At 47.4% G+C, this 20,204-nt stretch overlaps 1 protein-coding gene across 1 annotated transcript in view; it reads right to left on the bottom strand.

Moving 5' to 3' along the window:
• LOC115478317 (pseudouridine-5'-phosphate glycosidase-like) overlaps window positions 1-20,204 on the bottom strand; it is a 770,820-nt gene that overhangs the window by 192,682 nt on the left and 557,934 nt on the right. Inside the window, exon 10 of the mRNA XM_030215622.1 lies at window positions 10,583-10,719. Within this exon, the coding sequence (XP_030071482.1) occupies window positions 10,583-10,719 (137 nt within the window). The remainder of the gene's footprint in view (window positions 1-10,582; window positions 10,720-20,204) is intronic.

Below are 20,204 nucleotides of genomic sequence, written 5' to 3'. Positions count from 1 at the left end.
GGGGCATACGTTGAAGTTAAGAGGAAATAGGCATAGAAGGAATCTAGGAAAATACTCTTTCACAGAAAGGGTGGTGGATGCGTGGAAAGGCCTCCCGATGGAGGTAACAGAAACAAGGACTGTGTCAGAATTTAAGAAAGCGTGGGATAGGCATGTGGGATCCCTTATGAAAAGGAAGAGTTAGTGGTTACTGATGATGGGATGGGCAAACTGGATGGGCCATTTGGTCCTTATCTGCTGTCATGTTTCTATGTTTCTGTGAAGCAACAGGCCCGAAAATACATGACAATTATACTACTAACGGTGTTCTTGAACCACAGAAGTTTACCCTTGCTACTACTACTCGGATCTGTGAAGAAATGGGCCTAGGAATTTCTGATTTTGTGAATACTTATTTTTGCATTCTACCTTTTTATCTGGCTGTATTATTTCCTCCGGCCATGCCAAACCCCGCACTTGGGGTCTCACATATGGTGGCAGTGATGAGATTCTGCGCTTGTTATGCCGAAGGAAGCCAGATCCTGACCTCAGAGGCTCTAGGCCGATTGTTGAGACAATGCAGGAACAGTGGGCAAAAGGGATTAGCCCTGCCCTAGTTAAGGGGGGATGTTTAGTTAGCGCTGGACAGGCAGGTGTTTATTTTTGTTTTGGTGTACAGTGCTGGGCGAGCCGCTTACAGTAAACCATGGAGAAGTTACTCCAGGCCTCGGTGGAGGGCCAGCAGCAACAGCTACAACAGCAGTTTATGCAGGCACATCTCGAGCAGTGGCAGCAGCAACAGCAGCAACAACAGGTGCAGCAGCAGGAACGTAGCCACGGGTGGGCCTGGGCCCACCCACTTTGGGCTCAGGCGCACCCAGCAACGGTGCAGAGAGACGCCAATTGGGAAGATCCACTGCCGGCACGCTGCAGGCTTTCTTTCTTTCCCCTCCCTCCCTCCCCTTCGGGCAGCGCAGTCTAACACTACAGCAAAGCTGCATGGCACCGGGTCTGTCCTGCCGCTACGCTGCTGCCCTCCGGCTCCATTGTCATCTTTGTCTGTTCTTTTGATGCTTATCTGCAGCGGATCTGCGCGCTGCCAGGGCTGTCTGTATGCTGCCTGCGACTGCTTCCTCTGCGCTGGCCCCGCCTCTTCAGAAAGAGTATCGGAGAAGGTGAGGCCAGCCGGAAGGAAGCAGTCGCAGCAGCATACAGACAGCCCTGGCAGCGTGTGGATCCGCTGTAGATAAGCAGCAGAAGAACAGACAAAGATGACAAAGGAGCCGGAGGGCAGCAGCAGCAGCGTAGCGGCAGGACGGACCCGGTGTCGTGCAGCTTTGCTCAGCTGTAGAGTTAGACTGCGGCGCTGCCCGAAGGGGAGGGAGGGGAAAGAAGGCCTGCAGCCAGCGTGCCAGACTGTGGCTGGGGAAAGGGAGGGAAAAATCGTGTAGCACGTGCTGGCGGGTGGTTTGTTTGTGTGAGTGTGGGGGGAGGGGGTCGAGGAGAGAGAGATAGGAGCACTGTTGGGATGAGGGAGTGAGATAGGGTAGAGCTAGGTGGGGGGGAGGGACGGAGAGATGCTGCAAGGGGAAAGAGAGGAAGAATTGTTGGATATGGGTGGGATGGGGAGAGGGAGGGAAAGGGCATGAGAGAAAAAAATGTGTTGGATATGGAAGTGGAAGGGAGAGATGAGAGGGGAAATTGAACATGGCATTGAGGTGAGGGGAAGGAAGGATGGAGAGATGCTGTGTGGCGGGGGGGAGGGGGGGTAGAGAGAGATGTCAAACCAGGGGCTCAAGGCAGGGAGAGGGAGAAAAGTTGGACATGAAAGTGGAGGAGAGGAAAGGAGAGATGCACAAATGGGGGAGGGGAGAAAGAGGGAAGATGGATCCAGGGAGAGAAGATAGACAATGGATGGTAAGGAAGAGAAAGGGAAAAATGCTGGACAAGGGGGGAGGGGAGAGAGATGGGACAGGAAGATGCTGGTGGTGGAAGGTAAAAGGGATAGGGAAATATCAGGCTACGAGGGTGAGGAGGGTAGAAAGAGGGAACAGATGCTGGGCTGGAAGGGTGGAGGGAGTGAGACACTGGGAATGGTGGAAAGCATGGGGGAGAGACCCAGGGAGTGGAGATGGCAAGGAAAAAATGAGAGAATAGTGATCACAGGGGGTAGAAATATGATAATGTTACATTGAAGAATTGACTCGTTACCTCAATTATATGTTAAACATAGGTCTTTTCCCGCCAGGCCATGGAAACATCCTTCTCACCCCAATCCCAAAGAATTTAAAGATCAAGCCAGATGTCATCTCCAACTATCGCCCAGTGGCTTCGATTCCTCTAGTATCAAAACTGTTGGAAAGTCTGGTCAATGTTCAGCTCAACGAATTTTTTGACTAATTTTGATATCCTCCACCATTCGCAATCAGGATTTCGAGTTCATTACAGCACGGAGACAGTCTTGGTCACTCTCATTATCAAACTTTAGACGAGAACTATCAGTTGGACGGAAGATTCTTCTACTACAATTTGACATGTCTAGTGCTTTTGATTATGGTGGATCATGAACTCCTGCTCCATCTACTGGATTCTTTCGGTATAGGAGGGCCAGTTTTGCATTGGTTCAAGGGTTTCTTGACTTCAAGGTCCTATCAGGTCATGGCGAACTCCCACACTTCAGAACCGTGGAATGCTTCCTGTGGGGTCCCTCAGGGTTCGCCCCTTTCACCTACCCTGTTCAATATTATGATGATGCCGTTAGCCACAGCACTTGCAAACCTAAACCTCAACCCTTTCATCTATGCGGATGATATTACAGTTTACATCCCTTTTCAATCCTCAATATCAGAAGTTGCCAACCTCATAGATGCATGTTTCACCACTTTAGAACACTGGGCCAAGGTGTTCCGATTCAGGCTCAACAGGGAAAAAACTCACTGTCTCATCCTCTCGTCCACGTACGCTCATGTATCTGACACAATGCTTCCAGTACTGGGCTCGGCCCTCCCGATTGCCAATAGCATGAGACTTTTAGGAATACACCTGGACTCACATCTCCAGCTGGCTGATCATGTACACTTGGTTACCAAAAAAAATGTTCCAGGCAATGTGGAGGCTTCGGCGCATCAGATACCTCCTTCCAAGAGACTTGTTTCGTACCCTTGTCCACTGGCTGGTCCTATCCCACCTGGATTATTGTAGTGGTATTTACGTGGGTTGTCAGGCTTCCTTATTGAAAACGTTCCAAACGGCTCAGAACACTGCGGCGAGGCTCATCCTTAAAGTAAGACGTTTTGAACATGCCGAACCCCTGCGCTTTAAACTTCATTGGCTGCCTGTACATGAGCGAATTGCTTTTAAGATCTGCTCCCTAACTCATAAAATCATCTATGGGACTGCACCGGAATACATGCTCCCCTTGATTGACCTTCCGCCTAGAAATGCCAACCCTGCCGCTCGGTCCTATCTCCATCTTCACTTTCCGAACTGTAAGGGAGTAAAGTACAAGAAACTCTTTGCCTCGTCCTTCCGTTACTGGAGTCCCAAACACTGGAATATGTTACCTCATCACCTCAAAACTCAAGAAGACCACGGCCTTTTTTAAGAAGTTGTTAAAGACATTCCTCTTTGCTAAGACTTACCCCTCAACTTGCAATGTTGATTAATGTATCCTTGTCCCCTTCCCTATCTAGTTCACTCTGTTAGATGCTTGTATTACCTTTAAGTTTGTACTTTTATTTAATTTACTGTAAGCCACATTGAGCCTGCACGAGTGGGAAAATGTGGGATATAAGCAACAAATAAATAAATAAATAAATAAATAATGGCGTGTAGATCGAAGATGGAAGGGAATGGAAGGCTGAGAAGGAGAGAGATGGGGAATGGGAGAGCTAGTGGGTGAAAGGAGATGGAAATGTGATAGATATCTGAAAAGTAAAAAGAAGGAAAAGATTTAGAAAGAGGATGAAATTTGAGTGTACAGAGGCAGAAAAGAAAAAAAATAAAGGAAAGAGCTAAAATGGAAGGATCAATATTTCAGAGGTAGGTGTAGTGAGGAAATGAAACGACGGGAGAAAAAAGACAAATGGACAACCGCTTGAAGAATTAGCAGAAGACAGACAGGAAAGCGGAAAGAGAAATTGGAACCAACATGATGGAAAAATAAAATGTCCAGACAATAAAGGTAGGAAAATCATTTTACTTTGAATATTTTAAATGGAATATGTTAACTTTGGGAAATGTGCATAGCGGATGTCTTTTTATTGTGTTAAGTAGAAAAGGAAATGCGCTTTTATTTTGTTTTGTTTCAGTACATGCTGAGGTTCCCAGTTCAATTTTGTCTATATATTTTTATTTCTAATTTGTGATTCCTTGTTCTGTAATTTGTGAGGGTCTGTCAGTGTGACTTTAACGGCAGATGAGGAGATTGGAGAGGAGAGGGAATTGGGGGAGGGGCTTTATTTTCTGCCCTGGTCACCAGCATGGCTAACGGCAGCCCTGACCCTTGTTATAGCTAGTGGGGATTCCCAAGCCCTACTAGCTGGGGTCTCTTCTGAAGCTGGTCAGAGATGCCTTCTACTGAGCTTGGCAGATGGGGGCAGCATCCTGGAGCCACTGACAACTAAGCATGTATGAGGTGCTGGCATCAGTAGCTTGAGGAGTTGCTGCTGCCTACTGGGCTTGGTGGAGAGGAGTTCTGGCCATCTTTACTGGAGGCCTTCAGCTGACAGAGATTGGGATCCTCATCTGCTAAAGTATTTATATTTTGAATTGGGAAGTGCTGTGGGAGAGAGAAAATTTTGTGCCCACCCACTTTGTGCTCAGGCCTACCCAAAATTGGCTGTCTGGCTACGCCACTGTGCAGCAACAACAACAAGTGCAGCAGCAAGTGTTGCAGAAGCTCATAGAGCTACAACAGGGGCTCTCAGGCCCAAGCAGGGATAAGCACCCGGCCACCCAGTTTATCACACCCCTCCGGGTTCCATGTGAAGAAAATGGTACTGAACGATGATCTGGACTACTTCATGACGAATTTCGAGAGACCACCCACTTTGCTGGTTTGCCAGAAATGTCATGGATGGCATAATTGGGGAACCTACTGACCAGAAGCAGCCAGACGGTGTTCCTGGTTGTTAATCCCGTGGGGACAGCTAGCTACCTAGGTGAAGGTGAAAGCAGCCATCCTAGAGAAGTGGCTGTACCCCAGAGGCCTATCAGCAGTGGTTCTGGAAGGGTTCCATAGAAGCCAAAGAAACCCCAGGAGTTTCCTTTATCGCCTCAACAAGGTTGCCTGGAGATGGCTAAAGCCGAAGAAAAAGACGGGACTGGAGATCACAAGAATCATCCTCCTAGAGCAGTTCCTGGAGGGATTACCAAGGGCTATGAAGCAGTGGGTGCATCAGTTCCTAGCCTGACTCCCCCAAAGTGTGTTAGAAGGAGCTGAGGCCTTCTACCAAGCACAGAGTCAGTCTAGCAAGGAGAAAAAGTGACCTGAAATCCCTATGAGGAAACAGGAGAGACCTGATCAAACAATCCGAAGGGTTCAGAGACCGGCCCCTAGCCAGGGGTCTCCAAGGAAGGGCTTGGAGTGGTGGAAGCACTCATCCCTATGAACATACCGCGGGCCCATTTTCCCCCAGGTCATTCTCTAATGCAGATTATGATGTTTTAATTTTTTTGGAAAAACAAGCAAAAGTGCATGCTGGTCAAAACTGGCAAAACTTGCATGGGACTCCTGTGCATTCCTGCTACCAGCATGTCTTCTGAGAGGACATTATCTATTGTGGGAAGTTCTGTGGAAGACAGGAGAGCTAGACTGAATCCTGAGATTGCTGATGACCAGTGGCGTAGGAAGGGGGGCGGCGGAAGGGGGGGGGGGGGTCCGCCCCGGGTGCACGCCGCTGGGGCGTGTCGGCTCCGCGCTGGTGCACTGCCCTCTCTGCCCCGGAACAGGTTACTTCCTGTTCCGGGACAGAGAGAGCAGTGAACCAGCGCGGAGCCGACACACCCCAGCAACGTGCAGTTGGGCGGATCAGCCCTCCGCCCATCCCTCGCTGCAGGTATGCGCTCCGGGGGGGGTGCGCTCCAGCCGGAGGAGGGTGCGCCGTGCTGCACCCGGGGGGGGGGGGGGGGTGCGCAGCGGGCGGGTGTCAGCTCCCCTCTCTACGGCTCTGCTGATGACTCATTATTCATCCACAGATTCAAAAATCATAATAGTGCTTCATAGGGCATATATCTCTGTCACTGTTCCTGCCCCACCCCATAGGCTCTGTCCCCGTCCTGCCCCATCCTGTAGGCTCTGTCCCCATCCGACCCATGAGCTGTCCCCGTCCCCCCAGTTAACCAACTCCCTGTCCCCATTCCATTTTCTAGTTTGTCTAAACTATAAACCTTAGGAATCTAACCAAAAACAATCACTTTCTCAAAATACAAATTATACAAAAAGAAAGTAAAATACAAATACAAACATAAGTACAAAATTAACAACATACATTGAAAATTGTATTAAATTCAACATATCATCCTATATAATAATTTGCACCTCCAACGTTCCATGTCTGGCTGCCTGGGTTCATAACTCTCCTGGCTGACTGGGTTGTAACATCTCCTGAAGTCAGCCAGCCTCCAGCGTTCCATTCCCCTTCACTGTCCCGCCCTTGCGTCAAGACGTAATGACATCAGAGGGCGGAACAGTAAGAGGGAAGGGAATGCTGGAGGCGTGCTGACAAAAGGAGGGATATTACGAACGGAACGGAAGCCAGCGCCAGCCAGCCAGAGAACGTTCAGGTACAAATCGAGGGGAGGAAGGGAGGAAGGGGAGGGGAGGTCAGGGCAGAGGAGAATTGATGGACATGGATGGGATGGGATAGAAGGACAGTAGACGAGAGAATCGCGGGACAAGGATGGGAGGGCAGGGAAGAGGAGAATCACTGGACATGGAGGGGAGGGGAGGGAAGAATTGCTGGACATGGAGGGGATGGGCAGGGGGAGAGAGAAAAAAAAAGCTTATATGACAGCCTTCCTAGGGACCGTTTCATTGTTGAGGAAACAGGCATGGTTCCACTAGTATTATATAAAAAGCACACCAACTATTGCCCCCATATAATACATATATTAAATAACTCTTAAAACCTGAAGAGTCCATCCACGATACATTTTCACTTGGTTTTATAAATGCAGTCACCATATACTGGCAACAAAACCATTCATTCAGTCCGTTAAGATAATCCGAACTTCACACATGGAACTTCATTAAATAACTCTTCAGTCAGTCATTCATTCATAATAATTTTAGCAGATCCTCAGTTTGTGACATATTTTGCAGCTCTAAGAATATCGCCAATTGAAAATTTTACATGGATGAACTCTTATGCTATGAGTTTATCTTGTTGGGCAGACTTTATGGACTGTACAGACCTGTCGTCATTTACTATGTTACAATGTATTATGCTTTGATGTCATGGCAATAAGAGCCCTGATCCAATTGCTCTCCATACCACACTGATCAGTTTGGGAGGGTGGGGGGTTTTGATGAATGCTGATTTGCTACAACTATTGCATGTGGCTGTGTGGAGCTCTGGTTTTAAGTAGCCACCATGTTGGATGACATTACTTCCTTCTGAAAATCCAATTTATTCAGTATGTACAAGCTATCTAGATACATCTCTTTTCAGCCACAGAAATGTCACCTAAGCCTTTGACCTCTTTATCATTTGTGTTGCTAGGGTTGTATTTCGAGTAAAATTTTAAATTGCAATAAATCATGTGATAAAAATGTTTTAATCATGATTAATCACACAATTAAAGGTATTTTACTTATTTATCTATTTCCCACTGCAGCTCCTTGTGACTGGGTCCCAGGTACAAAATAAGTACTTGTATATAATTTGGTATCCACTTTCATTGTAACCACAGAAAGGCAGTAAATCAAATCCCATCCTCCTTCCCTTCCCTAAAAGACTGATCTCCCTCCTTCCCACACCCAGATCCAACATTTCTCCCTTCCCTTCCTCTCCTCTTCCCCCAAGTCCATTATCACTTTCTTTCCTGGGGTCCATTATCTCTCTCTGTCTCTCTCTCTCTTTTCCCTTTCTCCTTTCCCTCCTCCTCTCCACCCCTATGAGCAGCAACACAAACTTGGTGGTGAGGAGCACCAAGCTCTCCCTTGACTGCTGAAGCTCACTGCCTGAGCCATAGCTTCCACCGGTAGCAGCTCTAGTTCTGCTTGTAGATTTGCTGCTTATTCCTCTCTTCCCCACATAGGATTTGGTTCTCAGCAGTGGCAGTGTTAAACATACTCTGCCCATGGCCTGCTCTGAAGTTTTTCGTCTGAACCCGTCTTGCCCCCCTCTGACATCACCTCTTGTTTCTGCATGGGTGGGATGCATCAGAGGGAAGGCTTTGGACCAGGCTACCACACAGCGTACGTACAACACTGTCACTGCCGAGGACCAACATAAGACCACCTTTAGGTAGACCTCACCGGGGGGGGGGGGGGGGGGGGCGTTGATGTTGAAATCATGCCAAGAACAGGGGTTGGGAGTGGAAGACAGCAGAAGATATGTTTGGAGGAAACAGGAGATGCCGCAACATGATTATTTTTTTTTAAACTCGTGAATAATAATTAATGCATTAATTGTAGAGTTAACTGCAATTAACTTGCAGCCCTAGTTGCTACATTTACTATTTTGTAAACTGTTGCAGGCACTCTATGTGGTTAGAAGTGTGTTGTAAAAGTTTAACTTAAATAACCTCCACTTTTACAAAGCCATGCTAGCAGCTGTAGGTGCGGTAAGTGAATGGGCCATTGTCAGCATTACCGCGCGGCTTTGTAAAAGGGGGATAAATAATTTGAGAAGAAGAAGGAATGTATTTAGCTCATGTCTTTTTCAGCAGTAATTCAAGGTGAGTTACATTCAGGTACAGCAGACATTCAGGTAAATTAGGTATTTAAAAAGAACTAATTAAGGATATTATAGATCAGATACATTAAGCATTATTTTCCCTTTCACACAATTGATGTAATTCAATAAGATCTTTTCCCAGAGATACATTTGGAAATAATAATCAACAAACAAGTTGTAGATAATAATTTGATTTGGGTATTTTAATATATCTGTGACTAGCTGTCAAGATTCTGATCTAATGAAAAATATATAGCTCTCAAAACCTATCCACAGATGTACTGAGTTCAATAAAATCGCTATCAGCTATAACTTGTTTGTGGCATTTATTCCTGCATGTTCAGGTGAACTTCCATTGTAACCTCAATACTTTTTTCATCATAGAGATGGAATGGGATGAAAGCCTTAGTAAATCAGGTCCATAACAGAAATTATCTTTATTATATTCGACATATATGTGTATATTGGAAGCATAAACGTCCTTTGAGGATCTTTGAACATTTTTCTTTTAGTTCAGAATTCAGTTCAGCTCAGGTCTCCCATAGAGTGGAATACATGGAGGAGCATTTTCGAAAGGGACGTCCAAGTTGCAATTTGGACGTCCTTGCAAAATGGCGAAATCCAGGGACGGGGAAACCTGTATTTTAGAAACAAGATGGACGTCCATCTTTCGTTTCGAAAATACCATCAGGGACGTCCAAATCCTTAAATTTGGACGGCCCTAGAAATGGACATTTCTGATTTTCAGTGATTTTTGAAACCAAAGACGTCCATGTCAAAAACGGCCAAATGCAAGCCATTTGGTTGTGGGAGGAGCCAGCATTTCTAGTGCACTGGTCCCCCTGACATCCCAGTACAACAACCGGGCACCCTAGGGGGCACTGCAGTGGACTTCATAAATTGCTCCCAGGAACATAGCTCCCTTACCTTGTGTGCTGAGCCCCCCAAAACCCAATACCCACAACTGTACACCACTACCACAGCCCTTACGGGTGAGGGGGGGCACTTAGATGTGGGTACAGCAGGTTTGTGGTGGGTTTTGGAGCGCTCACTGTTTCCTCCACAAATGTAACAGGTAGGGGGGGTATGGGCCTGGGTCCGCCTGTCTGAAGTGCACTGCAGTACCCACTAAAACTGCTCCAGGGACCTGCATGCGCTGTCATGGACCTGAGTATGACATCTGAGGCTGGCATACAGGCTGGCACGACATATTTTTAAAGATGATTTTTGAGGGTGGGAGTGGGTTAGTGACCACTGGGGGAGTAACGGGAGGTCATCCCCGATTCTCTCCAGTGGTCATCTGGTCATTTCGGGTACCTTTTTTGTGCCTTAGTCGTAAGAAAAACAGGTCCGGTTGAAAACGTCCAAGTGTTCGTCAGGGAAATCCTTGTTGTTTTCGATTATGGGTCAAAGATGTCCAAGTGTAGGCACGCCCAAGTCCCGCCTTCGCTATGCCTCCGAACACACCCCCTTTGAACTTTGCCGTCCTTGCGACGGAGTGCAGTTGGAGACGTCCTAAATCAGGTTTCGATTATACCGATTTGGACGTCCCTGGGAGATGGGACGTCCCATCTTCCGATATATGTCGAAAGATGGACGTCCATCTCTTTCGAAAATGAGCCCCATAGTTAGCCTCTCCTCATCTATCATGGTTTAGATTCTCTGTTCCTGTAAAATAAAACTGGATGATCTAGACTCACCAGTCTTGATGCAGAGGGTAGGATGTCATTAGTCTGCAACTGTTGCTGTTTCTTAGCATTTAAAATCTTGCTTAGAGCTACTGCAATACGGCTGCCCACTCTTGCATTATCTGGATCAGGCAATATCTTGTTGGAGGCTGTTTAAAGAAAATGACGATATGGCAAGAAAATTCATCTTATATCATATACTTTATTCTTCTTACTTTTAGTGAACTAAAGGGAATTGTCTGCTATGTTCAATTTTCCCCTTAACAGATGTACAAAACTGAATTAAAAAAACAAACAAGTAGACAAAGCAGGGAGGGCATGGCATTTATGTCAATAAAAAATGATTTTCCTTTGTATTATATATCTGAATTTCCTCTCAAAGTTTATTCTTTGATTGTATCATAAATGAAAAAAACAAGTAGGGAAAGTAGGGAGGACATGGCTCATTGAATTCATAGTAACATAGTAACGGTCCATTCAGTCTGCCCATCAAGATAAACTCATTCCCAACTGATATTTCAAAGGATCCGTTCCCCACTGTTCAGCAGTCCAGTGATGTACTAATGCCCCCACCTCCCTCCAGAATACTTGAATAACTGAGCAATCCCACCATGTGGTCAAAGGTCCCAGTTTGCCCATACTATCACCAACGCAGCCCTGTCTCAGAACCAGAGATATTTTCTTTCCAACCATTGTTTGCGTGCATGCATTTGTGGGTGTACATGTGTGTCTTGTGTCTGTATCTTTCTATATTTGTGCTTTTTTATGTTTGTTTTGTTTATATATTTCTATTTTATTTGTGTGTGTGTGTGTGTGTATCTTTGTGGCTTGGTATATCTGTACAAACTCATATTTATGCACATATGTTTGTGTGTCAGTGCATATATATTTTATGCAAATCTATACACACTTCCATATGTGAATGAGTGGGCCTTATTTGCGTGTATATGTATATGTGTTAGTTCTGTGTGTCTGTGATTGAAAGATATGAGGGGGAGAACTGTTTGAAAAGTTCGGTTTTGTAATTGCTGTGTTAGTATGAATCACAGTAGGCTGCAGCTATTCAAATTGTTTTTTCCTATTTGGGGGTGGCTTCATTTCTCTTCCATCTCTCACCATATTCAGAAATTTCATTTCTATAGCACAATTACTTCCCTCAGCTCACCACCCTCCATTTCTATGATTAGAGCAGCCTTCTAGTGCTCCGTTCTTATAGCCATCCCATTGACTGGATCCTACTACAATCTCTGCTGCTAGCAACCTGGAGAAGAATGGATTCGGTCCCCCCTTCACAAAAATGGTAACAAAGAAGAAATAGGAAACTACATGCTGGTATGTCTCACTTCAGTGGTTGGAAAGTAATGGAGGTGTTGTTGAAGGAAAGGATAGAGAACTTACTAGAATCCAATGAGCTGCAAGTGTCAGGTTCTCAGGTTCAGAGCCCGCGGGCCCGGGCTCTGGAGCAAACGTGAGCCCTTGGGCTGCTGACGAGGAGCGACAGCAGCAGGCAAAACCCACCAACCAACGCTGGGCAAGCACACCGACACCGGCAGGGACTGCAGGCACCGCCCAGCGAGCCGGAACACATGGACTAGAACACTGGACTGGAATTCCCCGGACTGGAGGACACAGGACTGGAACCCCGGACCGGAACACTGGACGGGAATCCCCCAGACTGGAATACTGGACTGGAATCCCCCGGACTGGAGGACACAGGACTGGAACACCGGACTGGAACCCCCCAGACTGGAACACTGGACTGAAATCCCCCGGACTGGAGGACATAGGACTGGAACACTGGACTGGAGCACACCGAACTGGTCCACACAGCTTCACCTGCACTTAGCTACTAAGCCCCCCAGGAGTTGAGCTCCTGGGTTCGAGTAGCCGGCAGGACTTACTGGACGACACAGGGACCAGGACTAGAACAAGCTGTAACTGAAGTGCACCTAACTCCTAAAGTGACCAAAAGTGTTCCTAAGCCCAGCACCAACAGAAAAGCTCCTAAGCCCTCCACTAACAGCAGTGCTCCTAACAGAAACTAACAGAAGTGCCCCTACGCCCTCCACTAACAGAAGTGCAGGGAAGCCACAAGGGAAAAGGAAGGGAAGACAAATGCCAGACCTAACACTGGTGCTTCCTAAGCACCAAGCTGCAGCAGCTAAACATGGGTTCTCACCCCGGTGCTTCCTAAGCACCAAGCTACAGCAGCTAAACACAGGTCACGAGGAAAAGCGGGGAAGACACAAGGAAACAGGCAGGTAAGCTTCCTAAGCACTTACTAACAAGGGTGCTCCCAGCACCAAACTCCAGCACTGCACCAACAGCAGTGCTACTCACCGTAACAAAAGGGAAAAACAGGGAAGTCAAACACACAAGTCACAAGTGCACACTGCACTAAACTAACCTGGACCTAAAGCAAGTAGCCAGAAGCAAACGTTGCGAAGGCCCTGAAGGAAAGAACACCACTTCCTTATCAAGGCCCCTCCCAGATGATGTCACTCTCCCTAGAGCCAGGCAGAACACATTGAAACCCCGAGAGACCCAACCCACATCAATGCAGCACCGAGAAGCTCTTGAAGCCAGTACACCCAGGGAGAGGTAGAGCAACTCAGACCACACCCACAGCTGCAGTGAAGTGAGACAATTAGCCCCATGCTGGCAGCAGCCGGCACAGAGAGAGAGCTAGCTCAAACAGGACAGAAAAACAGAACAGAAGCCAGCTAAAAAGCTGACCCCCAGGCAAAAGGTAAGTTTGAGAGAGGTTCTGACCACGATCATAACAGCAAGATCTGAGGCATTATGGTTTAATCAAGGAAAATCATACCAAACCAATCTGATTGATTTATTTGACTGAGTGACCAGAGAACAGGACTGAGGACATGTGATAGAGGTAGTCTACTTGGATTTCAGCAAGACATTGGTACAGTTCCTCATAACAGGCTCATAAATAAACTGAATGAGCTGAAGCTAGGACTCAAAGTGGTGAACTGGATTAGAAACTGGTTGACTGATGGAAGTCAGGGGTTGGTGGGAAATGGAATTAACTCGAAGGAAAGAAAGGTGACTAGTGGAGTGCCTCAGGGCTGGAAGGAAAGAAAGGTGAGTAGTAGAGTGCCTGAGGGATCAGTACTAGAGCCGATTCTATTCAATATATTTATGAGAAACATTGCAGAAGGATTAGATTTTGTAGATGACACAAAGAATTGAAAAAGAGTGGACACCTCATAGTAACATAGTAACATAGTAGATGACGGCAGAAAAAGACCTGCATGGTCCATCCAGTCTGCCCAAGATAACTCATGTGTATACCTTACCTGATTTGTACCTGTCTTTCTCAGGGCACAGACCGTATAAGTCTGCCCAGCAGTGTTTCCCGCCTTCCAACCACCTGTCCCGCCTCCCATCACCGGCTCTGGCACAGACCATATAAGTCTGCCCTCCCCTATTCTCGACTCCGAACCACTAACCCCTCTTCCCCCCACCTGCTCCACCTCAGAGGGAGTAGACACCTATATAATAATTCTCACCTCCAACGTTCTGTCTTTCTGCCTGTGTTCATGGCTGAGTTGGTCTGCTAGGCTCCGAAGCCAGGCTGACGTCACACGCAGCACTGACCAACCGCACGATAGCAGCACGAGGCCCCGCCCCTGCCGCCCTCACCGCCATGCCCCTACCCCAAGGCCACTGCGGCCGCTCCCCTCTCCACCCCCCACGAGGTCGCCGCAGCCACTGCTCCCCCCTCCACCCCCCCAAGGTTGCCACCCAGGCCTAGCCACTTTCCCTCCCGGCCCGCCCACCCAACACAGACCTGCCAAGTCTCCCGCGAAACACGCGGCGCAAGCTCCCATTTCCGGCCACTGCTGCTTCTCCTGTTGAGCAGCAGCAGCAGCGGCCACTACAAAAACAAAACAACCAAAAATGTTTTTAAAAGCAAGCGCGTCACCACATGCAGCCATCAGGCATTGGCTATCGGCTCTGCAGCCGCTCCTCTCACCTCTCACGTCACTTCCCCTGGAGCAGACCCCAGAGGAGCGCAGCGAAGTGAGAGGTGAGAGGAGTGGCTGCAGAGCCGACAGCCAATGCCTGATGGCTGCCTGTGTGCCATGCTTGCTTTTTAAAAACATTTTGGTTGTTTTGTTTTTGTAGCGGCTGTTGCTGCTCAACAGGAGAAGCAGCAATGGCCAGAAATGGGAGCTGGCGCTGCGTGTTTCATGGGAGACTTGGCAGGTCTGTGTTGTGTGGGCGGGCCTGGATGGAAAGAAGGGGATAGAGAGACACGGGATGGAAGACTAGGGAGAGGGGGGTAGACGGATGGAAGGATGGGGAGAGAGGGAAAACAGATGGAAGGATGGGGAGAGAGACACGATGGAAGGATGGGGAGAGAAAGAGGGAGATGGATGCAGAGAGAAAGAGGAGAGACTGGAAGGATTTGGAGAGAGAAGGGACACTGAACAGAAAAGGGTAGAGAGGTAGACACTGGATAGAAGGAGGGGGAGAGAGACATTAGATGGAAGGATCAGGAGAGAGGGTAGATGGGTGGAAGGATGGGGAGAGAAAGAGGGAAGATGCTGGATGGAAGGGTATGGAAAAAAAGGAGACACTGGATGGAAGGATGCAGAAAGAAAGAGGGGAGACATTGGGAGGGGGTCCTGAGAACAGAGAGGGGGAGGGGGTCCTGAGAGGGGGGGGTTAGGGGGTCCTGAGAACAGAGAGGGGGGAGGGGATCCTGAGAACAGAGAGGGGGAGGGAGGGGGTCCTGAGACCAGAGGGGAGGGGTGGTCCTGAGACCAGAGAGGGGGGAGGGGGTAAGGGGGTCTTGAGACCAGAGGGAGAGGGGGTCCTGAGACCAGAGAGGGAGGGGGGGAGGTATCTCTGTCACACACACTCTCTCTCTCTCTCTCACAGTGTCAGTGGCGTAGGAAGGGCAGGGTGGTGGGGGCGGTCCGCCCCGGGTGTCAGCAGGTGGGGGAGTGCTCCGCTCCCGCTGCTCCCCTGCCTTTAAAAAAAAATTGTGAAGCGGAGTTGCAGGCAGGCAGCGCCTCGCGTCTGCCCTGCTTGTAAAAGAAGTAAACCTCCACGTCATCGTTGGGCCTTTCTTCACTGGGTCCCGCCCTCCTCTGAGGTAACTTCCTATTTCCACGAGGGCGGGACCCGTGAAGAAAGGCCCAACGACAAGAGTAGGTTTACTTCTTTTACAAGCAGGGCAGACGTGAGGCGCTGCCTGCCTGCGACTCCGCTTCACAATTTTTTTTAAGGCAGGGAGGGAGCAGGAGAAGAAGGCTCTCTCGACGGAGCTCACTGGTAGGCAGGTTGGGGTGGGGGTTCTCAGATGGGAGAGGAGAGGGGTGTTGTGGGGGTTCCCAGATGGGATGGGGAGGGGAGGGAGTTCTGAGATGGGAGAAGGGGGTGGGGTGGGGGTTCTCAGATGGGAGAAGGGGACTGGGGTAGCGGTTCTCAGAAGGGGTGGGGTGGGGGTTCTCAGATGGGGGGATTCTCAGATGGGAGAAGGGGGGATTCTCAGATGGGAGAAGGGGACTGGGGTCGGGAGGGGGTTCTCAGATGGGAGAAGGGGGCTGGAACTGGGGTCTGAGAAGGGGTCATGAGGGAAAATGGGGGCATGCCTGGGTCAGGTTGGAGAATGGGTTGGGCTGAAAAGGGGGGCCCTAATGCAAGGTATGTGGATGAAGGTGGCTGGGGGCTGAAAAGGAGGGTAGGTAGGATAAGGGGATAGTACTGGGACTGGGGACTGAAAAGGGGCAGGGGCTGAAACTGTCGGGACTGGGGGCTGAAAAGGAGACAGGGAGAAGTGGCTGGGGCAGAAGCTTGGGACTGGTGAGAGAAAAGGGCTGGGGCTGAAACTGGGCACTGGTGGGATAGTGGGGCTGGAACTGGGGGGCTGAAAAAAAGGGGCAGAGAGAGGGAACAGACCCTGGATGGAAGGGGGAGTGCGAGGGAGGGCAGACCCTGGATGGTTGGGAGAGGGAGGGCAAATGGTGGATTGAAGGAACAGAGAGAAAGGCCAGACAGTAAATGGAAGGGGGAGAGAGAAGGCAGACAGGGGCAGATGGTGGATGGGGCACAGATAGAGGGCAGATGTAGATGGAAGGGGCAGGGAGAGAGGGCAGACATTGGATGGAGGGGAAGCAGAGAGGGCAGACACTGGATGGCAGAGAGAGAACTAAGACTGATGCTGGATGGAAGGAAGACAGTGAAAAGAAGATGAGGAAAGCAGAAACCAGAGACAACAAACTGTAAATAAAATATATATTTTTATTTTTTTGCTTTACGATAAAGTAGTATTGTAGCTGTGTTAATAAATGTTTATAATAGAACATGTAAACAAGGTAATCATTTTATTGGACTAATTTTAATACATTTTGGCTAACTTTCGGAGAACAAAACCCCCTTCCTCAGGTCAGGATAGGATACTGTAACAGCACTATACTATATTGACCTGAGGAAGGATGTTTTGGCCTCTGAAAGCTAAATGTATTAGTCCAATAAAATTGTATTATTTTATTTTCTATATTTGTTTTATTTCTGTTTGTTAATTTGTAAAGTGGTGATTGGTACATGTTTTTCAAATTTACATCTGCTGTCTTTATATTTTGCACAGTACTAGGGGACATTTTCTGTTTCTGTGGTGTTGCATTGTATGCAGAGTCTGGCATCTTGGGGGTTGTTTAATTTTTGTCTAAATAGAAAGTTTATTATTATTCTATAGTGGATTAGGGTGTACCTGTGTTTGTGAAAAAGACATGGCTTTCAGTTGGCATTGACTGTGCAGGATCGACAATCTGTACTATTCTGTCTGGTTTCGTTTTACAATAGGTGAATTGATGTTCTAGTGCTCACTGTAGTGTTTAAGATGCTTTCCTTTTCCTTGTGTGATCGTAGAAATGACTGCTTATGGTATGGTAGAATTGCTCTATAGGTCCTGAGTGTTTTGTATTCTCGGCATGCCTAGTACTAGATTTTGGAGGGGGGTGCTAAAAAATGACCGGCCCCAGGTGTCAACTACCCTAGCTACGCTACTGGTCAGTGTCTTTCTCTCTCTCACTCTCACACACTGTTTCTCACACACTCTGAGGCATATTTTCAAAGCACTTAGCCTTCCAAAGTTTATGTCTCACACTGTATCACATTCACTCTCTATGTGTCACACAGTCACTCTCAAACACTCTCTCGATCTCATACACTCTCTGTCTCACAGAGAGTCTGTATCGCACACATACTCTCACACTCTGTCTCACACACACTTTCTGTCTCACACACACTTTCTCTCTCTCACACACTCTCTCACTCACAGACACACTCGCACCCACACTCACTCACTCTCTCTCTGTCACACACACACACTCACACATTCACTCTCTCTCTCTCTCACACACAGTCACTCTCACACACACTCTCTCAAACATACACACTCCGAGGAAAACCTTGCTAGCGCCCGTTTCATTTGTGTCAGAAACAGGCCTTTTTTACTAGTGGTTTATAAAAATTAGAAGACTGGTCTAATGTCTGACAGTTCAAATTTAATACAAAGAAGTTTAGAATGATGCACTTGGGGTGCAAATATCTAAAGGTGCTGTATGTGATAGGGGGTGAGAGGCTGATATGCAAAGACCAGAAGAGGAACCTGAGGAAATAGTGTCTGAGGATCCCAAAGTGGCAAAACAATGTCACAAGATGGAGACCAGAAGGATGCTAGCCTGAATGAAGAGAGGCTTTCCTATCAACATTATGGAGCTCCTTTCTTACTGTTATTAATCTGTAAACCACTCAGCTCTGTACTCAGGGATAGCAATATAGTAAATCAAAATAAAGAATAAAGGATAAGGATAATGCCCCTGTACAAGTTATTGGTTACTGTTCAGTTTTGGAGGCCATGAGGGGCATTTTCTATATGATGTCTAAATCTGAATTTGGACGTTTTACACAAAACTTCCAAATTCTGAACAGGAAAGAAGGTCATTTTTAACCAAAAAAAATGTCTATATTTTTCTTTTGAAAATACTGTTTCGAAAAATGTTTTGTGATTTGGACGGTTTGTTTTTCGGTCCATTTTCAAACAAAAAACGTCCACATGCACAAAATCAATCCATTAGGATACAGACCATAAGAAAAGTATATGGATTCTCTGGTGGACTGTGGGCTGTCCTCAATGATGCTTTTACCACACTTTCTACATGCAAATGTTTTAACTTCTGAATAGAATCTATGGTTCATTGCTAGACCAGTCCACCAGAGAATCCAGGTTGAAGTGAAACAATATACATGCCTTGAGTGTGGTAAAGGCTTTAGGCAGAATGCAGACCTCACAATACACAAGAAAATCCACAATATAGTGAAACCATTTACATATTCTGAGTGTGGTAAAACCTTTGGATGGAAAGAAAGCCTCACACGGCATCAGAGAATCCACACAGGGATGAAACCATTTACTTGCACTGAGGAGGTAAAAGCTTCAGTTGCATTGGGGCAGATAATTAGGGAATGTACACTCTTGCTCTGAAGTATGAAAAAATAGCACTCTCGTATTTAGATATATGTAATGAGACCTCCTTTTTATCTATAGATCTGAATTCAAAGCCCAAATCTACTGATAAATAATAGACACAAGGCTCAGATGTTATAAAAAAAATAGAAAGCTTGGCATCAGATAGAAGAATGGAAAAGTGACATCCCAGGAAAGCAATGGGGCACCCTAGGGGGCACTGCAGTGGATTTTGTAAAATGCTCCCAGGTACACATCTCACCACTACTCCCTTACTTTGTCTGCTAAGCCCCCCCCCCAACCCACTACCCCCAACTGTACACCACTACCATAGCCCTTACGGGTGAAGGGGGCACCTATATGTAGGTACAGTGAGTTTCTGGTGAGTTTTGGAGGGCTCACAGTTTCCTCCACAAGTGTAACAGGTAGGGGGAGGTAAGAGCCTAGGTCCACCTGTCTGCAGTGCACTGCACCCACCACTAGACTACTCCAGGGACCTGCATGCTATTCTGATGGACCTGAGTATAACATCTGAGGGTGGCATAGAGGCTGACAAGTAATGTTTTTCATCACATTTTTGAGGGGTAGGAGGGGGTTAGTGACCACTAGGGGAATAAGAGGTGGTCATTACTGATTCCCTCCAGTGGTCATTTGGTTATTTAGGGAAGATTGTGTGCCTTATTCGTTATAAAAACAGGTCTAGCTCAAAACGTCTAAGTTTTAGTCCTGGACAGTTTTGTTCCATTATGGCTGAAAAATGTCTAAGTCTTAGTAGCACCCAAGTTCCACCATGAACACGCCACTGGCATTCCCCCTCGAGATTTGGACGCAGCTCTGGCAGACTTCAGAGAAAAAAATCTAAAAATAGGTTTCGGAAATGCTGATTTAGACGTTTTTGTGAGAAAACGTCCAAATACCTACTTATGCCACTTTTTGGACTTTTTTCTCTTTTGAAAATGAGCCCACATGATCAGAGGCGGGGGCGTGGCAATATGGCGCTGTTAACTCCGGTAGAGAGAACGCTGTCGAGCTCCGTGCTGAATATTCACAATACCACGTTTCCAATATGCCCCATTCTAAGAGGGAAGGGAATGTGAGGACGGTTCCCCAACCTACCTCGACATCTTCCCCTGT

The sequence above is a fragment of the Microcaecilia unicolor genome, chromosome 10, assembly GCF_901765095.1.
Source record: "Microcaecilia unicolor chromosome 10, aMicUni1.1, whole genome shotgun sequence".
Lineage (NCBI taxonomy): Eukaryota > Metazoa > Chordata > Amphibia > Gymnophiona > Siphonopidae > Microcaecilia > Microcaecilia unicolor.
This window is presented reverse-complemented; position numbering and strand designations above follow the sequence as displayed.